Below are 23,265 nucleotides of genomic sequence, written 5' to 3' on the forward strand. Positions count from 1 at the left end.
ACTTACATTTTCCTTCCTCTCCTCTCTTTTTTCAGAGTTAAAGATCAGTCTCCAGTACACCATTTATTCTTCTACTTGTGCTGGCCAGTCATTTCTGTAGCTGCATTTGCTTCTAGTTTATCAGCATTCCTATGAGAATTTCTGTCCACTTGTCCATGTGTAGATATTGGCACAAGACTAGCAGCATGTGCTGCATCTTGTTTTAGCACTCTTGTTATCTACAGGGCATACCTATTAATTTAGAAAATTAAGTACTCAAGCAGTTGAAAAGTCTCATTTGATGCTGACCCTGCCTACTAGAGTCAGTCAGTATTATTGGGACACAAAATATCGAGACGATGACAAATTTTTGGTCTAGAATGCTGCAAGGTGTCAGACTTCATACCTCTAGGTGATATCTTCACTGGAAATGAACCAGGAGCCAACCTAAGTTATTTTGGTTGTGGTTTTTTTTTTTTTTTTGTTTGTTTTTAAAAAGGATTTGGAGGGTGTATCCCTGGGCTGGTAAGAGTTTGCTGTTAATGGATGCTCTGTAAAGAGAGTAGTTTTGTGAGGTTTTTCTTTCTGTAGCTGTTGACAAACTGGAGTGGGCTGTACTTTGTAGTGAGGGAGGGTTCTCCTGCCCTTCTCCTTTTGGCTGACTCTACTTGGAAAGGTGCAGTGACCACTGGCATGATCCTGGGTCTTGCTGGAAGTTGGTAGGTTGCTGGTAGGTTGGTTGTGTGCCATAAGCTTGCTGTCTCGTCCAGGCTGTAAGCTCCTGGGCATTACAGCTATCAAATAGAGTTTTTATATCATTTTTCTACTACACCAGGGACCATGATACTATCAATATTAGTGATCTGTATTTTTTCACTGAGGGACCTAATTTGATTTATGAGCTGACTTCTGAGGACCACGTCTGGTATTTTTGGATTAAAATGGTCTCCTGAGTTTAGTGGGAATATGATTGGATTCTGGACTGTGCACATTCAGAGAAACCTTTCTATTTGACAGCTGTTACTTCTTAGGATATCTGGAAATTATTTGGAATCACTTTGATCAAACCATGTGAATGTCTCCCTTTGCAGATATCAGGCCACTACGGGACTTGAACAGTGCCAGGGTTGTGTCTTACTCCAGCTCGGAGGAAGCATCAGGGTGCTCATCCAGGCGGAAACGGAAGCCAACCTGCTACAAAGAGCCACCAATCAATAGGTTGGGCTTTAAATGATTCCTTCCAAAGTCTGTTCCCATGCTGCAACCCCTGCTCTGCTCTCATATACTCACTCTCCAGGGCTGGACCCTCTGTTGCTTTGTTTAAAGTTCTTCTTACCCTTTGTGTTCTGTGACCCTCCTCTTCTAACACTGTGTTATTCCAGAATTCTGCATCAGCATGCACAGATGTTTAGGCTTCTGGTAACAAGCTACCAAAGATGTTATTTTACTTGTTGAAATGAGCCCACCTCTTGGCAGACTGCATCTGTGGTACTCCAGTGCTAATGAGGCAGTAGCACAAGGATAAAATACAGGCTAAATAAAGACAGCTCAGCAAAAGCCCTGATTTCATTTACATTCTGTGACGACTAAAATTTTACACACCTGAGTAATACTTTCCTCCTGAGAGCAGGCTGTATCTAAGTTCACTAGCAGATATGGTACCTAAACAAATAGCTGCATCTTTTCCTTAAGAAACTGTAGATTCAGCACATCCAATGGCTATTGCACAGAACCACGTGCTCCTAAAATGACGACTTTGTTGTTATGTTACTGGGTGTGTTTTTCCCTGAAAAGTGTCAGTTTGAACTTTCTGTGAATAGCTGGTTATATTGTGTCAGAAGGTACTCTGTACTGGACAAGAAACAAACTGTACTACTTAATCATCTTATGAGGAAGCATTACAGTAAAATCAGAAACTTTAGGGACTAAAATACATGTATTCAAGGCACACTTGTTGTTTCAGTGTAATCCTTTTGGTTCTGCAGGAAACTGAGGCAGGGTGACCCATTTACAGACACGGAGTTCCTCCACTCTCCTCTCTACAAAAGAAAAAAGAAGCCTGTCAAAGCCAAGGGAATGGCCAAGAAGATGAAAGAGGACAAAGAACAGCTTCCTGAAGGATATCCCACTGCCAACGCAGTCAACAGAAATGAATCAGGATTAGAATAGTGGTTGAAAGGCAGCTCCCAAGGTCCTAGAAGCTTGTGTGTTTAGCCACAAGGCTACAACTTTGAATGCAGAGGCCCGAGCAAAGATGGAGGTGACTGACCAGGCAGTTGAACTATTCCAATTAAGGCAACCCAAGGACCAATTCAACAAATTTAGCCTTGTAACGTGGATTTCTTCTGTTTTGAAATCTTTGGGACTCATGGGGTGGGGAAAGTGGTTGACACAAACTGATGGATGTGTGTTTTAATGATGAACATGGCCCTTATGTGCTGTATGATTAGCCACTTGCTATCTTCTGTTTCCTTCCTGTTCTCTCCCCCTGTCTGCCAGGGAGGAGTAAAGCTCTCTGCAGCAGAAGACGAGCCCTATACCAACCAACATTAAGGAATATTTGAAACACAGGGAGCTTAGGACCAGACCTAAGCATGTTTTGTCTCAAACGTTCTGAGTATTGCTACAGGAAAGGTGATTGGAGGAGAGGGTCCCGTGGGACAGAGCTGTTTAAAAACATCTCCCCCTTTTCCTATCACTTCTTGCCCCTTCAGCCTTCTTGTAGCCCCTTGAGGTAGTGGAAGATGTGATAAGGTCTCCTTGGCACCTTCTGTTTTCAAGGCTGAACAACCCCAACTCTCTCAGCCTGTCTTCATAGGAGAGAGGTACTTCAGCCCTCTGAACAGCATTGTGTCCCTCCTCTGGCTTTGCTCCAACAGGTCCATGTCCCTCTTAAGCTGGGAATCACAGAGCTGGACACAGTACTCCAGATGGGGTCAGTTGTGTTTCAGGAAATCCTGTACTCTTCCATTGCAGACTGAGCATCCACTGGCTTCCAGCACTTGCTTTTTTTAGGGTCTACTGGTGTAACTTTGAAGGTTATTGATTCTAAATGTTTGAGAGAATAGTGGGGAAAAGAAGAAATCAGACTGGTAGTAAAAGGGAAGGAAATGTGCCCCTTTGGAAGCAGGAAAAGTGTTTCCTCTTTGTGGTGGAGCAGGGAGAGGGCTGCTCTTTTCTTCTGACCATACTTACTGCTTCTCCTCAGCACTTCAACAACATCCAGCAGTTCATGAGGATAGGCTGAGTCTTGCTGTACTTGCTGTACTCAGAGCACTCCAGAAGATGGAAACTTCAGTAGTAGAGGGAAAATAGTGTCATCTGCAGTCAGGTAAATGCTACTACCTAGCTTACATTTAAGCTGTACTGTTAGGTTATTAAAACTAGGAAACAAAAAGCCCAAGATTTAAAAATGCCCTCTTATTTATTTGTTCAGTTTTCTGGAAGTTACCATGCTTTCTCTGGTACTCTGTAACTCTGGAAGCCAGGTAGGAGCTAGTAAATAACCGGGAATTTGTTAAAGGTGCTGTTGTATTAGAACCTGCTTGTGTTGACCCACTGATGACAGAAGCCAGGCAGGAACACAGATCTCCAACTGTTCCCAGTAATTGTTTTGATTGCCTCTGTGGGTCAGAAATGGGACTTTTTCCAGCTGCACTTATGTGCTTGTGCTAATAACAGAATAATAGACTGTAGTTGTTCATATTGAAGGTACAGAGACAGCTGCTAGCAGTTACAGAGCTGTGCTTCAAACACATGTTAATACTAGCTGCCCTAGTCTAACATTGGTACCTCTATCCTAATCACCACCTGTATAGTAGTCAGTTGGAGGGGGAGAGTTTGTTCATGTGTAACCAGTTTGTTTTGCTGAGCGATGATGTATCAGTTTATATTACTCCTCAAATAAAACTTCAATACAAGTGGTATCTTTGAATTTTTGTACATTACCTGATTCTTACCATGACACTACACATCACAGCTTTCCCTGGGCCAGAACAAATTAAAACTCTTAAGAAGGGACATATTTTGTGTTTATATCACATTCCAGCAGTTTGTCCCAGTGTGTACTGGACCGTGCTGAAAGCTACTGGCATCTCTCTCTGAGGCAGGATTTCCCCATACCTGCTAATCACACAAAGGAATGACACAAAGAATGTTAATTGGCTTTTATTTTAGTCTGAATTAAAAATATTCCTTAAAAAAAAAACCCAACACACAACCATGGATGGAATAAGTTTTCACAGTCATGATCTGACTTGCTGTAAGACAACAAGGGTAAGTAATAGCCCAAACAACTGGAGAAAAGTTTGCACCTTTATGAAGTGTGGGGTGAGGGAAGAGGTTAACAGTTCCTATGCTTCACATCCAGTCAGAAGGAGCATAACTAAATGCACGGCCGGCATTTAGACACTGCAGCATGGCTTTGGTAGGCTCTTAGCCTATGAGGCTTGTTTCCAGCATTTACTAAGTGCTACTCAAATGCTACAGTCCTGACTGTAGCAATGGAACTAAATCCCTTGGTATCAGGATACTGTGCTCTGGTTGGCACTAAGATAAATTCAGGAGGGCTGCAGTAGAGCTGGCATAGCCCTCAGCTCACACTCACTGGGAAGTACTGGAGAGAGGAGGACGGTTCTCATTTCTAAGGTCTGTTGGGCAGTAGGTCACCACTGGTTTGACCAGAGTTGTGACACAAACTGGCTTTTAGACTGAGGAAGAGATAAACATCAAAGTCATGGACAGAAACCTCAGGTCTGCTGTGAACAAAATTAGGAATCCAGCCCCATGCCAAGCTTTTATAAAATTCATCTGCTTAGCAAAAGTAGGGCTTAGCCCAGCAGCTCAAAGGGTTTCAGAAAACATAATTTTCTAAAAATTGAAAAAGTGTCTATGTTTATTTTTATCTAGTGTTTGAAATGTTACACAACAAAGCATGATACAGAGCCACTTATACGAGCAATGATAGAAAATCCAGGTACGTGTTGTCTCCGATATCCTACAGTTCCCATTAATGCTCCTAATTCATTCTTTGATGGGGGCACTTGTATTTCTTCTAATTCCTTTAAAGTGTCTGGAGGAATTACTGCCACTGCCTGCATCTACCAAGTACTGAAAAATTTTGTTTCTTTACTTCATCCTTGACATTTTTCAGGCAAAATTTCAATTTCTTCTTAATGTAATGCTTCCCATATTGCTGCTGCTTCTCCCACCTTTTCATGGGAACCTCCTTCAATTAGAGTATCATCTATATATTGGTACAGTTTCACATCTGGGGGGAGTGAGACTGACTAAAAATTCAGCAAGATTGAGCAATCATGGGTGAATGTTTGTACCCTGGAGGGAGCCTATTAAACTAAAACTGATGAGAAAACAACTGCTAAAAAAACCAAGAACAGGAAAAAAGAAAACAACTGCAATTAAAAACAATGCAGAAAGTAGTCCTGATAGATCTCAAGGTGAAGAATGTGCTCAAAATGCAAAGCTTCTTCAACCAAAAGTTGCAAGTGAGACTGAAGTCTGTGAGATGGGGCAGAAGGCGTGTGTGGGGACTTTTGGCAGGAAGAATAGAGACTGTAGTGTGGAGCACCATTCCCACTGTCCTGATGGAGTCCAAAACTTTGGAAGTACATATGTGGTGAATCCAGCACAGCTGCAGAGTCTTGAAAGTGTTGACTTAATGCAACAGGTTAAGAAGGGACCTATCTTTGAGATGCAAAGTATGGAGAGCTTGCTCAAACCCCCAGCTCATACCTTCTCAAGTCATGAAGGTCCCTCAGGTGATTCCAGTCTACAAAATTCACTTTTCTTGAAGAAAGAGACTTCAAGTGCCTGTGATTTGCAAGATGACTCAAGTGTGAGCAGAAAGAGCATCAGACAGAAAATCAAGAGAAAAATGAGTAATTGGGCAAAGAGATGATTCTGATAGGAAGTATCTACCAGTGTGATAATATCGGAGGGTCAAAGCTGAAGAACAGCCTAAAAGAAGCACAACAAAGTACGATACAGTGCCACTTATACCCTGGTGTAAGTGGGAGACACTTTGCTAGAGGAGCTTGAGTAGGACCCATGCCTTAAGCCTTGGGCAGAGAGGCCAGCTTCCGCTTCAAGTTTTCAGCAAGCTTGTCCATGAACTCAAAGGTGTTCAGGTAATCAGAGCGTGTGACACTGGCAGGGGAAACAAAACAAGATAGACATTAGTTGTACAGACTCTCAAATAATCAAAGCAGGGGAAGACTGTTCAAAGAACTTTATGTCTTCCCTCTAAAACCAAAATAGTTCTCTCCTACTCATCAGGCTGGGGTTTATTTGCCAAAAGGCTCCAGGGAAGAGGTAGCCAGGTGATATTTTTCCTTTATGTAGGTCTTCTTCATTTATTAGGATCTGGCCAACATAGCTAGATTGTCATAAAAAAAGAATCTTTGCAGTTCCTACTTTACTTTTTTCCCCATTCATTCAGTACAATAGCAGAGAGAGAGCAATCTGGACTAAGCTGCTTGGGTCAGGAAGTGTCTCATGTTCTGTTTGTACAGCACTGGGAACAGGTAAGCTCTGTGAGACAGACTCCTGTTCTTTACCATATTAAAATAATGTTCCAGCAGATGCTCTTCAGAACCACCAAGTAAAACAGCCTCCTCTAAGCGTAGCTGGTTACTTCATACACTTACTTAGGCAGGCCTTTGATGCAGGCAGCAAGGTCCTTTGTCATGAAGCCAGATTCAATGGTCTCAATGCAGACTTCTTCCAGGGCAACTGCAAAGTTCCTGAGGCTAGTGTTGTTGTCTAACTTAGCTCGGTGAGCGAGGCCTCTTGTCCATGCAAAGATGGAGGCTGAGAGAGAACACTAGGTTATTCTATCCTTCTAGAACTTCCTGAAAGTTGCTCTAAATCATCATGTGGAACAATAATTGGATTTTTTAATATCAATAAAACTGAAAGCAGATGGAAAAAAAAAAGATAGAAAATCTAGTATGGGAAAGAGAACACTTATCTTCTTCTAGGTATCCTCTGCCTTTCATCCAACTCTAAAAAAAAAGCAGACCTCAGAAACTACTCACCGCCTCCAGTAATCTATGCACATCATTGTATTTTCCTCCTGCCCAAGTCAGAAGGAATGACACATGGTAGGACTCTGTAGTTACACAGAACATTGGAATAGAAGGGTGCAGTCCATTTCCTTATACTACATTATGCTCTGGTCTCTATGCAAATTTAGAGGATTCCTTCCCTCATGTCCCATTCCAAGTGCACTTACACTTTGAGTGTGTACATGGCTTGGGGTGTGGTTGGGTCTTCTGAGCCATCAGAAAGAGGAGTAAAATAAAAAACAACCAACCTAAACCTTAAGGCCTTGTATAAATCAATACACCAATAAACCAATAAGCCAATTGTTTCCTGAAGAGTGAGTGCATACCTCAAAGCTAGGTTAGGTCTAGCTTATCCCTTGCACCCACTCCATTCCAGCCTGTTTTTTGCTTTAGGCTGTGTCTGTAGAGGCCCAGAGAAGCTGGCTTAAGTCACAGGAGGGACTGTGGGGGTGTATTCCCTTGCCTCCCTCAGGCCACACTGTTATCTGAGAAATACTCGTTAGGCCTTGGCCTTGACAAACCACCCCTGGACTATGCCCTTCTCAAGCTTGTCAGAAACCCAAGAACTAGCGGTGTCTAGTGAGCACATTTTTTTAATGAACAGCCTTTGAAATGTATTTTTCTTGCTTGAAAAACAACCCAAGTTGAATAATATTTTTGTTACTGAACTTTCAAAGAAAGTCGTTGACTTGAGTTGCTGCCAGGATGGAAAACTACTATGACTAAAGCCCACTCTCTTGCAACCCCATAAACAGTGATTCAAAGTGAGACCCCTTGAGCTCTTGACTGTAAGGAGCTAATGCATACTACACCCTACTCTCTAACAACCCTTTAAACAGCAGCCCACAGTGAGATCTTTTGGAGCTCTTCATTTCCAGAAGATCCACATGGAATCACAGAATAGTCCGAGTTGCAAGGGACACAGAAGGATCATCGAGTCTAACTCTTAGGTGAATGGTCCACATAGGGATTGAACCCACAACCTTGGTGTCATTAGCACCATGCTCTGACCAACTGAACTCATCTCAAGAGAAGGGACTAATGTGTGTGCCTCAAACACTGATAAATGGATGGCTGTGGAGCCAAGCACAGATTGTTGGTACTGACATGCCATGAGAAAGAACAAGATTTGACTGGAGAAGGGGGGCCAGGTGGAGACAGGAGAGCATTTTTCTGTGAGGAAGAACCACAACACAGTACAGTGCAAGCACAAGAATGAGTGGCAGGAAGTGGGCATGGCGTATAGGGGGGGATTGAGACCAAAGACCCCAAAAGCCCTCTGACCCATTTCCAGACAGGCCTGAAAGAATGGACTGCACTTGATGACTAATCTACACAGAAAGCAAGAAACCTGTCCATAAAAAGGTACCCTCCCCCCACCCCAAGCCCAGGTGGTGCCCCCAGGGCCCTGGACATCTCATCAGCCAGACCAATGCAGCTGGATCGCCACTTATCAGCACTGAAAACAGGACTGGCATCCCCTCAGATAGATCAATGCTGTAACCAGGATTGGTGATCTCTTTTTCTCTCTCATTTATCCTCTTTTTCTTTAATTCTCTCTTTTTTTCTCTTTTTCTCTTTTCCTTTCTTACTTTAATTCATCTTTCCCTCTTTAATTCCTCTCTTCCCTTTCACCCTGCCCCTTTATCCAAAACCCACTGCAGTGTGCTTATATTGTAGATCAGGGACTAACACAGCAATTTCCATGCAAGTGTGTAGCTTACTAATTTACTTTCTGATTGTTTGCAGACCCTCTGACTTTTGTAGTTTCTTTTGACCAATGAGCATTTAAGAACCTTAGGTGCTTCCTTCCCCTTAAGGGTTGTCACAGTCTCGAGAAGAAAAATGCATTATGAACTGCAAGTTTCACCACTCATTGGTGCAACTGTCTGCAGAAAGGGTGCAGATGTTCTTACTCTAAACTTGTTCTTTCATGTGTAGAGATGATGAAGGGCAGTGAAAAGCAGCTCACCAATGGGGTTAGTGGAGGTTTCTTGGCCTTTCTGGTGCATGCGGTAGTGACGAGTAACTGTCCCATGAGCAGCTTCTGCTTCAACAGTCTTGCCATCAGGGCAGATCAGCACGCTGGTCATCATCCCCAGAGAGCCATAGCCTACAGAATACAAGTTTCAAAAGTTCAGTGTCTCCTTTGGACAGCTCCGTCAAATTCCCCTTAATCTCCCCATCCTACAGTCCCCCTACATCCTCCCACTGACGTGAAAGTCCCTGAACAGCACAGTTGCAGTAGTGCTTCTGCAACCAACTGGCAAGTCCCTACAGACTGAAATAACAGTTCATCTGAACAAGAAGTGCTACTGAACCATGAGATATACATACACAGACATTCTGCACCATTTAAAGAGAATTAGTACTGTCACCTAATTTGCTGGACAGATTTCTACTGAAAATGTACAGTAAGAGAACAGTAAGTGTTGCTTGTCTTCCACACAGGGTGATAACAAACCAACTTATTATCAAGAGCATCTGCTCTTGTGAGAGGAACCAGCAGCTTCTGATATTGGACATTCACACCACTTCTAACCCTATAGGTTTCAGAGACCTGCATCTTTGAAAGCTGCTTTGTTTAGTAGTCCAACACACATCCTTGTTCTGTGGGAGGCAGTTTAGTGGCATTACTTCAGAAAGAGCATATTACATAAAGCCACACATCTCATCCTGTGGAATTCTGTATCTGTATTTGTTTTGGCAACAGGCACCTTGGTTATATGGGATTTTGATCAAGCACTACAAAAATGTAAAGTTAAACATATCAATCTCTCTCTTTACACCTGACAGGTAGCTTTAGGTCCTGAAGGTTTTCTTACTGATCTATAGAGCACCTTCCCTCACACTCATCAGCAGTCAGCTTAACTCAAGCCGTCAGTGAGACAGAACCAGCTGTATAGATACTGTCCATTAGAATAGAAAGCCTACCAGCTATCATGCTGGTAGGAACTTCACTCCTGCAAATAAATACAACTACAGAGTCTACATTCAATAGATTTTCTTGTAAAAGCAAAATCAGAATTTTTTTGAGTGCCTGATACCTCCATCACTGGCCACAGATTTGAAATACAAATTCTGACACCCAACACCACCTCCTGGGCCATTCCATAAGATGTGACAGAAGGACACAAGAGACTACCACTAAGCCTACTTCAGTGTGGCACAGGAAGCACCTCATACCTTGTGCAACAGAGTCAGACTGTACATCCCCATCATAGTTCTTGCAGGCCCAGACAAAGCCTCCTTCAGACTTCAGAGCCTGAGCAACCATGTCATCAATGAGCCTGTGCTCATACCAAATCTTTTTGGCTTCAAACTGGGACTTGTATTCTCTGGGAAACAAAAAACAAAACACCTTTGTCATATAAACAGGGATTGCAGAGTTTGTGCATACAGAGGTGCAAAGAGATAAGACCAAAACCAACAAAAAAATCACATTCTCTTTACTCTTTTTTCCCTTGTCTGCTTTGCTAGGCTACAGCATGGCTGCTTCAGAGTCACAGAGGCACCCACAGAGAATCTGTAACTCTATTAGAAGAGATGGACACCACAGCCACATTTAGCAGAGCTTTCAACATTGAGTACTATGCCTTGCAGGACAAGGGACACTGTGATAGAGACGGCATCCCTGGTGCCCTCAAAGTGTTGCTGAAGGTCTGAAAAAGCAACTCACAAGGCTGGAGGGGATGTTCCTGCTGCAGACTTATGCATTGCAGTAGGAAGTACACAACTAATTACCTGTCATAGATCTCTTGGAAGATGTCTTTGAAGCGGCCATCATATCTCTTCAGAATGGTGTTCTTGGTGCTCATGTAGAGGGGCCAGCCTTTAGACAGTGCCATTTGGAAGGAACTGTGGGCAAAATCCTTTATAGACTGGTCAAGATTGTACATTCCCATGGCTACGCCACCACAGCCTGTTAGTGGAGGAAGAACAGATAGGAATCAACTAGATTTAGTTTTAGTTAAGAATTTTATTCTCCCCGTAGCAGACTTTGGCTGGCAGGTAGGCTGGTGCTCTCCCCATGTGTTTTAATCTAGTTCTCAATTTAAGGCTGGTTCTTTCAGGAGAAGATTTGCTTTGCACTATCAGCTCAAAGCTCCAGCAGTTCTGTGACACATGGATAGGAAGGTGGTTTTGTTTTACAGTAAGTACATCTTAATAATGTGATCTAATCCCTCTAAGAAGTTTTGTTCTAATCCAGCCTAAGCAGCAAAACTGTGACAGAAGCGAGTGTGCTTGAACTCCTACTAGCCATTTAAGTAATACAGTCTTCTTCTATCAAAGCAGAAGGTAGCAGTTTGGAGCAGGAGGTCTCAGTCAAAGCCAGAAATGGATGTGCTCACACCTTAAATGCTTTGCACCTTCAGAACTAACTCCAGCAGTCAAAGACTACTTTGCCTAGCTCAGGTAAACAAGACTCTGCATGAATTCCTGCATTTTTTTCAGCACATGTGGGGCCTACCCTGCAGCTTTGATCCACCCACTCAGGCTCACGTCTAGCAAGTTGTGGGAAAAACGTGCCAGTTGTGTGGGTGCTCAGGCAAGTCCTGAGAAGGCTCTGAGGAACTAAAAACATTCACACGACTTAGACTGTGTTAGGCAGATGTGTTAGAAGCACAAATGGAAGCGTGCTGAACTTGCAGCCCAGCTGCAAGAAGCACTCAGATCATGGAAGAGGATGATTGTGGGTGAAAGCAGGGTCTAGAGCTTCATGAGAAAGCTTTGTCATTTTCAGAGCACAGCTCTGTGTTTCTAGTGAAAAGCAGATACCAAGTACTTAATTTTAAGCACCTCACTACCACCATCTATCTAGTTTTTGTACAATACTCTATCAGGGATCTTTGCTCTGGAAACAACCCAGACTTTTTAAAAATACCTTTCCTAATATCCATTTGTCCTTACCTCCTGGTGGTTGTTACTACATGGACATACATGCAGAATGAACAGGGGAAGCCAGAGGAGGTTTATCTGCTTGCCAAGATAGCAATGTAATTTAAAGTTGATACTGACAGAGAATGAAATTCCTGTTGTTACCAGTGAAAATACATGTTGTCCCTGTACCTTCCCTATGGAGTCAAGGACAGTACAGGGTGTGATCAGCTACAGAGACTGTCCCCTCAGGAGCCATGATTTCATGGTTGCTGGATGACAGCTCTAAGTTTTATTCAAAGAGCTATTTTCATACATGTAAAAAAAAAAAATCTTTATTGCAATCATACAATTCTACTGCCTACTAAAAATCTCTTGATTCAGTGTCAAGGTTGAACATATTAGTACAGCAAAAAGACAACCTTCCCTTAATCATTTGGGAGACATGCTGGGCACAACAGTTACCCATGGGGAGGACAGTTCCCCAGAGCAACAGCAGTAATCTGTCATCTTTGCACTTCCTTGCTTTCTGCTCGCTGATGCAACGCAGAGCAGCAAATCAGACTGGCAGCTGGATGGCCGCCCATCTTCAACACAGGCTCACCAGCCACCTATCAAATGAAAACAGATTAGGACTGGCAGTGAAGCAGGTGAACTCCAGATGAAAGGATATGCCAGAAGAGATGGTAGAGATATAGGCTCTTACGAGCAAGAATGCCAGAGAAATCAAGTATTACAAATGAGGGTCATACGTCAATCCTGGTATCTGTTTGCCAAACTAACTGCACACAAACAAGGATGCTGTGGTTTACATGGACTTCATTTTTTTTGGTAGCTAAAACTAAAACACTGCACACTCACAAATAGATCACCATAAGACTTAAAATCCTGAACCCTTTGAGCAATGATAGACAAGAGAGATAACCTATATTATGTTTTCCTGAATCCTCCCCCTAGAGAAAAGAGCCTGAGTGCTGGCAACATATGTGTAACTGCTTCCATGCAACAAAGTCCTCCTGAGCCTAGCAATGTCTGCAACCAGCACCAGCAATAGGGATAGGAGGGACACCAAAACCTCTGGGACTGCATCTGTTAAAAGTTACAGCCTACGCAGTCAGGGGCATCCTTGTAAAATCTTCTTTCCACCTTACAAGAGTAAGTGTTAATTCTCATTTCTACTGAGCAAATAAAAAGACTGCTTCATAAAGAAGGGCAAAAACTGCAAAGGTATACAGAGATCAGTAAGACAAACTAAACCCAGAAAAAAATTACACATGAATTGTTCTCAAACGTAGCTCCCCTTAGGTCAGGCCTCATTTTACATAGCAAGTTTGCCTCTGATTAGAGAGAAAAACATACATGCTGCTACCAGAGTCATGATATAAAGAGCATGACAGGTGGCCAGTCTAATATGATTGTATTCTTGATCTGCCTCTTTGATCCCAGAGGGTTTCAAGGAGCTTTCAGCACTTGACAAATAAATGAAGAAAACCCAAGCTTTCTCCCCCACTCTACCTCAAAACCATATTTTACCATCAAATAGATCTGACTGATAATTCAAGGTTGAATTAAATCCAAAATAGTAGTTTTAATCACTACTTAGAGAAATACCTACTTTCAAAGTTATGGACCAGATATGTGACTGGTTTGCCTCCATCTGTGGGAGTGTAGGTCATCTCCACTTTTCCAGGCCCAGGTATCACAAAATCAGTTGCTCTGTACTGTTAAAAAAAAAAAAAAATTGCCACGATGATTTTATCTATCAGGAAGAGAGAACCATAAAAGACAGCCCTCATTTGGGAGGGCAGGGTACAGAAAAGCAGTCGTACTAAAAACCCCATTAAGTAGACTTTTTATTCAGCCAGATGGTCATTGGATTATTTTACTAGAGATTAGAAAGACAGGAGTCACAGAATCACTCAGGTTGGAAAAGACTCCTAAGATCATCAAGTCCAACAGTTAACCCAGCCAGCACTGCCAAGTGCACCACTAAACTGTGTTCTTAAGTAGTCAAGAGTCTGCCTGTTTCAGAAGCCATCCTTCCCTTTAGGGGAAAAAACTCACAGATCCTTGGGCCCCATCAACTGGCAGAGTATGTACTTTTGCAGATACACTAAAGTTTTAAAGTGCAGATTATTTAGACCGTTGTGTGGTTGCTGGGTAGAAAGGCTCCCCTCTCTGCCTCAAAAAAGCCACTCATTACAACTGCTGATCTCTTAAGTAACAGGGAATCACACATCATACAAGATGACATTTGAAAGGCCAACCTGTAGAATGAGTCTTTGAAATTAAAAACTTCAAGTATTTAAATGATGTTTCATCTTCCCAGTTGCTCTGAACAGTATTGTATGAAGTCACATTTCCTTGAAATTTGTTATTATTTTTCATGTAGTTTTCCTCCTACCAAGAGAATCTGTTCCCTGAGCTGTTCTGAAGTGTCTCGCTCCTATGTCCTTTGTATGTTCTTATATTGTTCCTTTCACTTTAATCTCATACTTTGGCAGGGTTTCAATCCTTCCCCTTTAATCCATTGTTTTCTATTATTATTTTGACCTTCTTAATTATTCACAACCTTTAAGGATGTTGAATCTCATTCTTTTCTAGTGTCAGGGTTCTGCAATTATTTTCCTCTTGAAAATTTATTATTTTACCTTCCTATCCCAGGTAATCTAATGACTTGCTCTCAGTTTGCAGGTTTACCCATCTATTTAAGCACTTGGCTTTTCTAGAAGACTTTTCTTTTGCCATGTTTGGTTGCTTTACAGCATATGATTGCCCACGGAGAACAGTATGACTGATTCTTGTCTTCCAGGCTACCCAAAGGGCACAACACTGAGAACCATTCCAGGGTTCTCGAGAGCCCTGTACTACCACTGTCAGGAGAGCTCTGATAAATGATGTTTCCCTACTTCTGTACCACAGCCTGATGTGCCCAGTTCAGATACCAAATCTGCAGGTATGCTGTGCAAGTTTAAGCAGCAGACCACAGTAAAAAAAAAAAAAAAATTAAAAAAAATAGAACAAAACCACACCCCCATACAGAAGGCTGTGGATGCTAAAAAGCAGGAGCAGAGGAATTTTCCAGCTGCTGAAGCATTTGTGAAGTTTTTCCTTTCTCATGCTTTAGCTGAGAAACAGTGAAAGACTTCTGCAAACTAACTCTCTATCTTGTACCTGCAAGGTCTTGTTTTGGTTCACTGAAGAAAATATTTTGAAATAGGCATTGTAGCATTCAGCCAATCACTCTGGGAGGTGTAGGGTCAAGCACCCAATAACGTAATTTCGCTACTGCGAACCAAGTTATATAAACGAGGTGATAATTAATTAAATAATCCCATTCATCCTGGACCTGAATTCGTGTCATGATTTTCACCATCCCTGGGGACAACAGCGACAGAAGGCAATTTTGCCCACTTCTAGAAATCACTCACTTGTATCCACTTTTGCTGTGAGCAACATTTTACACCAGAAAGTCCTACAAAGTAAGAAGGTGGGCTGTGTAAAGGATATTTTCTAAAAATGTTCTTATGTAGGGAAGAGGGTTCTAGGAGAGGTGATGCACAATATCTTAGCAGAGTTAAGTGCCTAAGTACAGGCCTATCTAATCCAAGCACAGGCCTCTGAATGCTGTTTATACAGTGACACTGTTCAAGGAAGAGAGGCATGAACCAGGCTCTCCCACACTTGCCAGTTGCAGTACAAACAAAGTGCTAGCAAGTATGTGCTCCCAGGTGGAATGCAAGGGACAGAGCAGAAGCACAGAGATGTCTATGTCTTTGGAGCTCTGTACCAGTCAGGAATAAGCCTGTTGAGACAAAAAGAGGTGTAAACACTGAAATGACTCACTTGATCCCCATAAGCGTGACGGCCGATGACAATGGGTTTCACCCATCCAGACACCAGCCGGGGAATGTTCTTGCAGATAATAGCCTCTCTGAAGACAGTGCCACCTAGGATGTTTCTAATTGTGCCATTAGGAGACTTCCACATCTGCTTCAACTTGAACTCCTCCACTCTCTTCTCATCAGGAGTGATGGTTGCACACTTTATGCCCACATTGTATTTCTTTATGGCTTCAGCAGCTTCCACGGTTACTTTATCATTTGTAGCATCACGATGCTCAATGCCCAAGTCATAGCTGTAACAAACCCACAGACACGGTCAGGACTGCCCAGCACATTTCTTTGTGTTCAAAAGGAAAGAAACAAGACCCCATATGTGCTTGAGAGTGTAGCTGCAGCATTCTGCCACAACTGAAGTTATCCCTCTTCCAGAGCAAATGCTGGAAGAAAACAGACTTACAGTGACACTTCTCCTGTTAGGGGAGGTTGGTAGGAGATTGGAGAAAGGAGAGCTTCAGTTTATGCTTCAGGTTTTCTGCCAGCATGGGACAGTATCTCCTCTGCCTTGCCTTTTGAGCTTCCTGCAATGGCAGCTTTCAGTTGAGGATTCAAATTGTATGGAGCAGCAAAATACCCAGATGAATATGAGCCTTTATTTCAAACCTCTTGTGCTGAGGGTTCTGGCTTCCTTCATGTACTGAGCACATGAAGCTACATTAGGCTTAAAAACCACTTTGACAATGGACCCACAATCCCGCTCTGGCAGCAAAACTGCCAATATTCCCTTCAAACATCAGAGGAAGGTCATTTCCATACTCACTGTTTTAATAGCTTTTGGAGAACAATGGGTGCCCAGCATGGAACAGCCCTGAAGCACAGCCAGCTGTACATGAATCTAGCCATTGTGCTGGCTCAGCCAGGGGTTTGCTTGCCCTCCTCCCACCCCTCTTTGAAAAGGGATGCTCTCCAGACTGTGTGCATGTATTATGCTGCTGAGTTCCTGTCTGCTTGGTTCCCAACACCAGCAAGCAGAAAGCCTGATGTAGGTGGCATACAAATGTCTCCAGCAGCAGGGGAAGAGGTCAGACTTGTGGGTTTAACTGTGGCAGATACCACTGAAGGCCTCTGTCCACATGGCTAGGAGCAATGTAGCTGGATGCTTCTCTAACAGTTGTAGCTCGGTGGCCAGAAAGGGAAGAGATTATTTGTTCTGCTTGGCCAGATGCTGTAGACAGCATGTCCCTTTTGCTGTACCCAGCTGCTAGTATTTGGTTTTTTTTTTTCCAGAAGGGAGTATAGGAGCCCAGCCTAGGTTCAGGGAGTAATTGCAACAGTTAGCTCACATCATCAGCAACAGAGCTCAGGCTTACAGCCATCAGGGCAGAGTCCGTGCCCTACAACCACCCTTTTGTCCTCTGGGCAGATGTTCAAACAGGCATGGCAAGAAGCCATAAGCCTACTCAGGGGTTCACAGATGCTAGGCTTCAAGTCAGGGAGTGGCTGAAACACCCCATGTTTCTAATTGTTTAGGCTGCAGGGAGTCACGCAGACTGCCCAGGTGCTGGAAACCCAAGACACAGGAGATCAAAATACAGGCTGTGTCTCTGAGAGACTTTCTTAAAAGCACAGTACAGGAAAAAAGCTAACTCTCAATTCAGCATTCACTGCTCACTGCTGTGAGGAATCCTGGAGGGGATGCTTCCGGCGCTAAGTGAAACTCCATCAATGCCTAATGACACAAGCAAATTGCAGTATAAAGTAGCTGACTGTCAAAGAGCCATTACCTGTGTAAATCCAGATCTACGTAAGGAAAAATCAGCTTTTCTTTAATCAGCTCCCAGATGACCCGTGTCATTTCATCTCCTTGCATCTCCACAACGGAGCCTCCATGGATTTTTTTAGACATCTTGAACTGCAATAGACATAAAAAAACCCCAACCTAAGTTAAAAGCTACCAATACATGTATCCTGATTTTTACAACATAACTAGGTAAGGCACTAATATAGTACACAGGATGTCTCCAAAAAGTCTTGAAAATAACCCCAGTTTACCCTTAGTTTCATGTTAAATGGTATTTTCCTTAAAGCTCCAGCTCCTAGGGAGATGTATGTGAGGATAAAAAGAAAGCTTAATATCTGAGAATTAAGGGCATGGGCTTTAATTATGGTTGTATGAAAGAATTTGAAAACACAACCAAATTCTTCCCCCAAATTCCACAGAAATAGATGAGCACTGTTTACTTTTAGATGTCATGAGTTCTAGTCCAGTTGCCTGTTTCTCCACCTTTTCCTGAAAATCAGGGGTTAATGGACATGATTACAATGACCGCTCATACTGCTGAAACCATTAAGATTAATATATTGCCAGCTTCTTTATTAGCTTTGTCCCCCAGGAAGGAAGGAAACAGGTAGGAAAATCCAAGGGCTACACATCAAGAGTATTTTCTCGTGGAAAGCTTTATTTCCACAGTAAAATAAATACTGGACAAATTTGTTTGCTGTAGGGAACAGAAGTTTCCCAAGATATTTGTGAACAAAGCCTCCAAAAAATAAACTTGAACTCTGCCCTTCTATTTGCACTTAGTTTTTTTGTCAAGAAAACTTCACAAGCCACTGAACTGCTCTAACAGTGCCCTGCTTTCCAACAGCCACAGCTTCTCGGGTCTTGGCTCCAATTATGCAAGAGCTATGACTTGGCAAGTTCCTCCTCCCAGACAGTCTTGTTCTTGTGTTCAGCTGCTGGGATACTACAGTGAGATAGCAACCTTGTACCCGAGGCTGCAGTCGCACAGAGACCAAGGGTCATGAATGACTTGATCCAGATTGAAGGGTTCTACTGTACACACACAATCTGTTCATCTAGACCAAGTCCTTCAGAGGTACAAGGCTTGCAAAGCAAGGGCCTCACATTACAAGCATGTTGGGAGACTGTCCCAGGGTTCCAATTTTCTTTTTTTTTTTTTATAAAGTACCTTGTGCCGTATTTCCAAAATCCAATCTATTAAACAATTTTAGTCTGGGAAAAGAATAAACTTTCTAAGCTATGTTCATGGGATCAAGCTTTTGCAAACCTTTTAAAGAGCAAAAGCTAAAAAAAAAAAAACCAACCAACCAAAAAAAACAAACAAAAAAAGGAAACAAACAAAAAAACCCCAACAACCAAAAAACGCCCAAAACAAGACCACCCCAAAACAAAACCCACCCAAAAAACAACACAACCTTCTCCCCCAAAGAATTAAAATTTAAAAAATAAAATAAGATTGTGCTACTGGTACTCAGTTTAAAAGATAACTACTTCAGGCACTTCTATTCCTAACACAGATAGTACTTTGGCTTAAAGTGGGCCTCTCTAATCCTCATGGAGAACTTGAACTTCACATGACCACACTCTATCTGAACTCAGTTAATTTATACAAGTACTTTGAACCCAATTTTCAATTGTGACTATCTAAATAAAAAAGTCTGTATCACAGCCCATGGCCTAGACACAGAACTACAGTCTGATTCATTTAAGTAAAAATGTAGATATGCACAAACCCACAAAACACTGCTTGTTTTGTGGTTTGGTTCTACTTAACTAAGACAAATCAAACTATGTCAGCCATGGCAATAGGTTTGGCTTCAGAACTAATCGATGCTGCTGTCATGCAGAGGACACAGAGGTAGGTGAGACACACCTCCACTGGGATTCATCTCCACTGGTTGGAAACAGCAGCTTCTTCAACGACTCTGATGGCATCCAACATGTTTATCTGATCATGGCCCCGGTACTTTTCTCCTCCTCAGGCAGCACTGTCCCCAGTTTCTCTATGATCTGGGGCAGTACTGCAGTAGCATCGCTCTTCTGCACACCAGTCAACATGCCAAGAGGCTCCTCTAGAGAGCACACATTCCCCAGAGTTCAACTCTGCCACTCTGATTTTATACTGAACTGCCAAAATCCAGCAAGGTCTTTCTCCTACGGCAGCTCTTCATTAAATACACTTAACCCAGGCACACAGCCAAGGCAACTTAGAAGAAACTGTGTATTTCCAAACACCCCTTGGTCCCGAGGAAGGGCTCGGGGCCTACAGGCAATAATTAACTATTGCAACAAGTCCGTAACTCCGGCGTACAGCAGATCTCCCTGGAGGAGACAGCTCGCAGGGGGCGCGGAGCGGGTCCCTGGCACTAACGGAGCTCTCGCCCGCACTTGTTTTTCGGCCGTTCTCTCCCCTGACAAGGCGATCTCGTGGCACAGGGGGGATTCGCCCACCGGGCCGCGGGCAGCAGCCGCCGCCACGGCCGAGGCTGAAATCCCGGCACTGCCACGGCCGTGACTGGGGCCGCTTCCCCTCGCGGGTGGGGACACGCGGGGGCCCCGAGCCCGGCCCGCGCTGGGGACACCACCGAATACCGGGAGACCCCAGGACTGCGTGAGGAGACAGCCCAGCCCAGGACAGGGAGGGCGATCCCGGGGTGCAGCACCCTCAGCTCCCGAGGCGCCTCACCGACACTAGCGGCGGGCGGGAGGCGGCCGCGGGGTCCCGCCCGCACTGACGGAGAAGAGCCCTTCAACACAATCCCGCCCCTGGGGGCCCCGCTGCGGGTCGGGGGCACCGCGCCCGAGGGAGGAAGGACAAAGGGTGCTGTGCGGCCGTCGAACCCGCGGCGCGCAGGGGCGGTGCCGATCCCCTTTACCTGCGGCGGCGGCGGCCCCGGTCCCGTTCCGTTCCGTTCCGTGCAGCGCTGCGGGCTCGATGCGGGGCCGGGCCGCGCGCGGGGTCCTTTATGTGGCCGCGCCCCCGCCCCGCCCGGCCCCGCCGCCGCGGCGCCCCCTGCTGGCCGCGCCCCCCGCTGGCCGCGCCCGGCCCCTCCCCCCGGCGGCGGCGCGAGGCCGCCAGGGGGCGCGAGGCTGGCGCGGGGCCAGCAACCGGGCCCGCCCGGGTCTCGCGCGCCGGTGTCCCCGTGCGAGGGGCCCGCGGCAGCTCGGACCGCGCCGCCGCCGTTCCGGGGCGGGCCCGTTCCGCGCTGTGGCACCCCCGCGCAGTGAGTGTCCGCCGGCACAGGGAACCCGCTGGCGCGAGGGGGGCCGGGCGTGCCCCAGGGAGAGCTCCGCAGCCCAGCCCAGGGATGCGGTACCCACAGCGCGCAAGGGCTCGTCTGCTGGCGCTGAGGCGGCGGTGTCGACACCACGGCCCCGGAGCAGCCGCACTGTCCGCCCTGAGGGGCAGGAGCGGGCACCTCTCTGGGGCCGGGGCGAGGCGGGGAGCGTGACCGGCGCGGAACCTCGGGGCGGGAATAGAAGAGAAGGGAATATTAATGAAATATAGTGTACTATGACTTCCCCGGGGACACACCGGCTCTCCGCACACCCAACGACCCCCGAAGCAGCAGCCAGGGTGTGCCGCGCACGGGCGGAGCAGCCGAGAAGGGCCGCGGGGCGGGGCCGGGCGCTGCCGGCGGGTGGAGTGCGAGGAGCTTCGATTGGCGATGCCTGGGCGGGGAACGGCGCGGTCGGCGGGCGGTTGGTCGGGGCTGGCGGCGTTGCCGGGCCGGGCGGTGAAGGAAGAGCGGCGGTGTCGCCCCAGCACCGGCACCGCCGCCGAGGACAGGGCAGCAGGTGAGCACAGCCCCCGGGGCCGCGCCGTGCCGCACTGCCGGGACCGCTCTGTGGCCCCCTTGCTGCGCGAGCCTTCTCCGGGCTGCCCGGGCCCGCCCCTGGTAGCGGCTGGCGGCGGCTCTCCGGGGGTCGCTTTCCCCCGCTTCCTTCTCGTCCCGTCGCAGGTGATCTCCGGGTCTGCCATCCCAGGCAGGGGAAGGCAGCGGTGTTCCCTTCACAGAGGGGAGGGCAAAGCAGCTGGCTCCTGCGCGGAGGTTGGAAGTGAAGCGTGTGTGTCACGCAGTTGTGTTTAAATTGCGGGTGTTTTTGCACCCGGGGTGTGTTATCCAGGTGCCCGGGAGTAGCGTCTATGTAAGAAGGAGTGGTCGTATCCTTCTGGCACTGAGCAGTTGTGGTCAGTTTTGTGGGACGCTCTGGATGCAACAGCAGTACGTGTGAGGAGGCTCACAGCCACCCTCGTACTCCGTATTTGATCGGTGATGAGTTGGTGATTGCTGAAGCTGCAGCTTCAGGTGGGTTCAGATGCATTCCCCGTGACTGTTGGGGAGGATCCTGAGAGGAATGTACTCTGGTTTTCTGGTTGTTGACCGATATGTGTACCTTGCTTTCTCATTTCCCATATTACACAAATAAGTGACTATTTCTTGGTTTCTTACGGTGGGGTGGAGGGGATTATTTTCCCTATAGGGGTCAACTAAAGCGTAGAAAGGCTGATAGACTCCACTGCTACTGTATTGTACAGCACAGAAAATCCAGGTATTTTTGGAGCTAATGCCAGGTATAATGCTATTCTTTTCAATCGTTTTAGTTAGGCCAGTACTGCTGTGACAGAACTAATTATTATGGGTTTTTTTCCCCCTTGAAACTAAAGTTTTTATTTTTCTATGATCACATATATCTATTTAATGCAAGTTCAGAGACTTGCTTGTAGGTCTTCTCTTGCCAGGCTATAGTCAGTTGCTGAATAATGAACGTAGTTTCCTATAAAACTGGTTGACTTCAAAGAGGCATTTTTAATGTGGTAGCATGTGTGAAGGTATACCGTTCTTGTATGTTCAACATTTAAAAAGTAAACTATTGGTTGCCTTAAGATTGAAGAAACACTTCCAAATTTACCTGAAGATGTGTTTTTCAAGGAAAGCCTTCCATGAACTCTGGTGTTTAAGTATGTTTAAATCACCTGTTTGAATAATACTGCTGAAATGAACAACCACAAAACATACCTGACTTCCAGTGGAGAGGGATGTGGAAGACTAAGACTCAGACTTACATAAAGAACCTGACCAAAGTTTCTCCTGAAACTTAGTAAATGATGCCTCTCTGCTTTCTTTCCTGAGGATATGTGAATAGCAAAAGAAGCTCTGAGCTGAAGGTGCTTACTATACAGAGCAACAAGCAGAAGTCCACTGAGAAGTCATGTGAATGACTTGCAGATATCATCTCTTCAGCATTCTTTGTAGGAGTAGTCAAAGCTTGCCACATGAGCTGCATGCAGCTTGTTAGCACTTTCAGTGTCACTTGCTGATCACGTTGATTTTCTCTGGACTGCACAGATTTCTTTTGGTGTGGCTTTTTAGAACTTGGAAGAAAATATTCTAGTCAGCAATATATGCCTGTAAGTTCTAGGGAACAGTTTTTGGGACTGGAAATTGTTATTTCATGGAGAAGTGTGTATCAGCTGCTAAGCAGGAAGTAGGCTCACACGGGGTTTTGATCCTTAGCACAGGTAAAAATCATCCATCACTCATAGGTTCCATCAGCTCCCTGGGTTCCTGTACTGTCAAACATTTCACTAAGTCTTGCTTAGACAAAGGTGGTAAGCACCTTAGCCTAGCAGGCTAGAAGTGCAGGCTGAGTGAGGTGTTGTGAAAGAAATTGG

The 23,265-nt window shown here is 45.1% G+C and overlaps 3 protein-coding genes across 8 annotated transcripts in view; 2 read left to right on the forward strand and 1 right to left on the reverse strand.

Moving 5' to 3' along the window:
* The window catches only part of LOC116446403, a 9,465-nt gene extending 5,560 nt beyond the window's left edge, over nt 1-3,905 (forward strand). The window contains exons 7-8 of the mRNA XM_032114170.1: nt 1,071-1,197; nt 1,965-3,905. Of these exons, the coding sequence (XP_031970061.1) occupies nt 1,071-1,197; nt 1,965-2,148 (311 nt within the window). The 3' untranslated portion in view covers nt 2,149-3,905. The remainder of the gene's footprint in view (nt 1-1,070; nt 1,198-1,964) is intronic.
* A 225-nt stretch (nt 3,906-4,130) lies between these two features.
* Nucleotides 4,131-20,573, reverse strand: IDH1 (isocitrate dehydrogenase (NADP(+)) 1). Of its 2 annotated transcripts, none has more exons than XM_032114167.1 (9): nt 20,465-20,573; nt 17,569-17,696; nt 15,789-16,080; nt 13,558-13,663; nt 10,809-10,986; nt 10,251-10,402; nt 9,037-9,177; nt 6,645-6,807; nt 4,131-6,144 (listed from the first exon to the last, which is right to left on the reverse strand). In XM_032114167.1, exons 2-9 carry the CDS (start codon nt 17,688-17,690, stop codon nt 6,051-6,053), a joined length of 1,248 nt encoding a protein of 415 aa, XP_031970058.1. In that variant the 5' UTR covers nt 17,691-17,696; nt 20,465-20,573; the 3' UTR covers nt 4,131-6,050. The 2 variants fall into 2 exon arrangements, with proteins under 2 accessions (XP_031970058.1, XP_031970059.1); XM_032114168.1 differs by having other exon boundaries at nt 17,569-17,701; nt 20,467-20,558.
* Nucleotides 20,574-20,792: 219 nt separating this feature from the next.
* The window catches only part of PIKFYVE (phosphoinositide kinase, FYVE-type zinc finger containing), a 66,159-nt gene continuing 63,686 nt past the window's right edge, over nt 20,793-23,265 (forward strand). Inside the window, exons 1-2 of one of the 5 annotated variants that reach the window (XM_032114135.1) lie at nt 21,331-21,386; nt 21,717-21,898. Coding sequence is in view for 3 of the 5 variants with exons in the window: in XM_032114139.1 (XP_031970030.1) it covers nt 21,103-21,386 (284 nt within the window). In the remaining 2 variants the exon portion in view is untranslated. Of the gene's footprint in view, nt 20,813-20,838; nt 21,387-21,716; nt 21,899-23,265 lie in introns of those variants that run through there. The other 4 variants (XM_032114138.1, XM_032114139.1, XM_032114133.1 and 1 more) reach the window with 4 other exon arrangements.

Source organism: Corvus moneduloides, chromosome 7 (genome assembly GCF_009650955.1).
Source record: "Corvus moneduloides isolate bCorMon1 chromosome 7, bCorMon1.pri, whole genome shotgun sequence".
Lineage (NCBI taxonomy): Eukaryota > Metazoa > Chordata > Aves > Passeriformes > Corvidae > Corvus > Corvus moneduloides.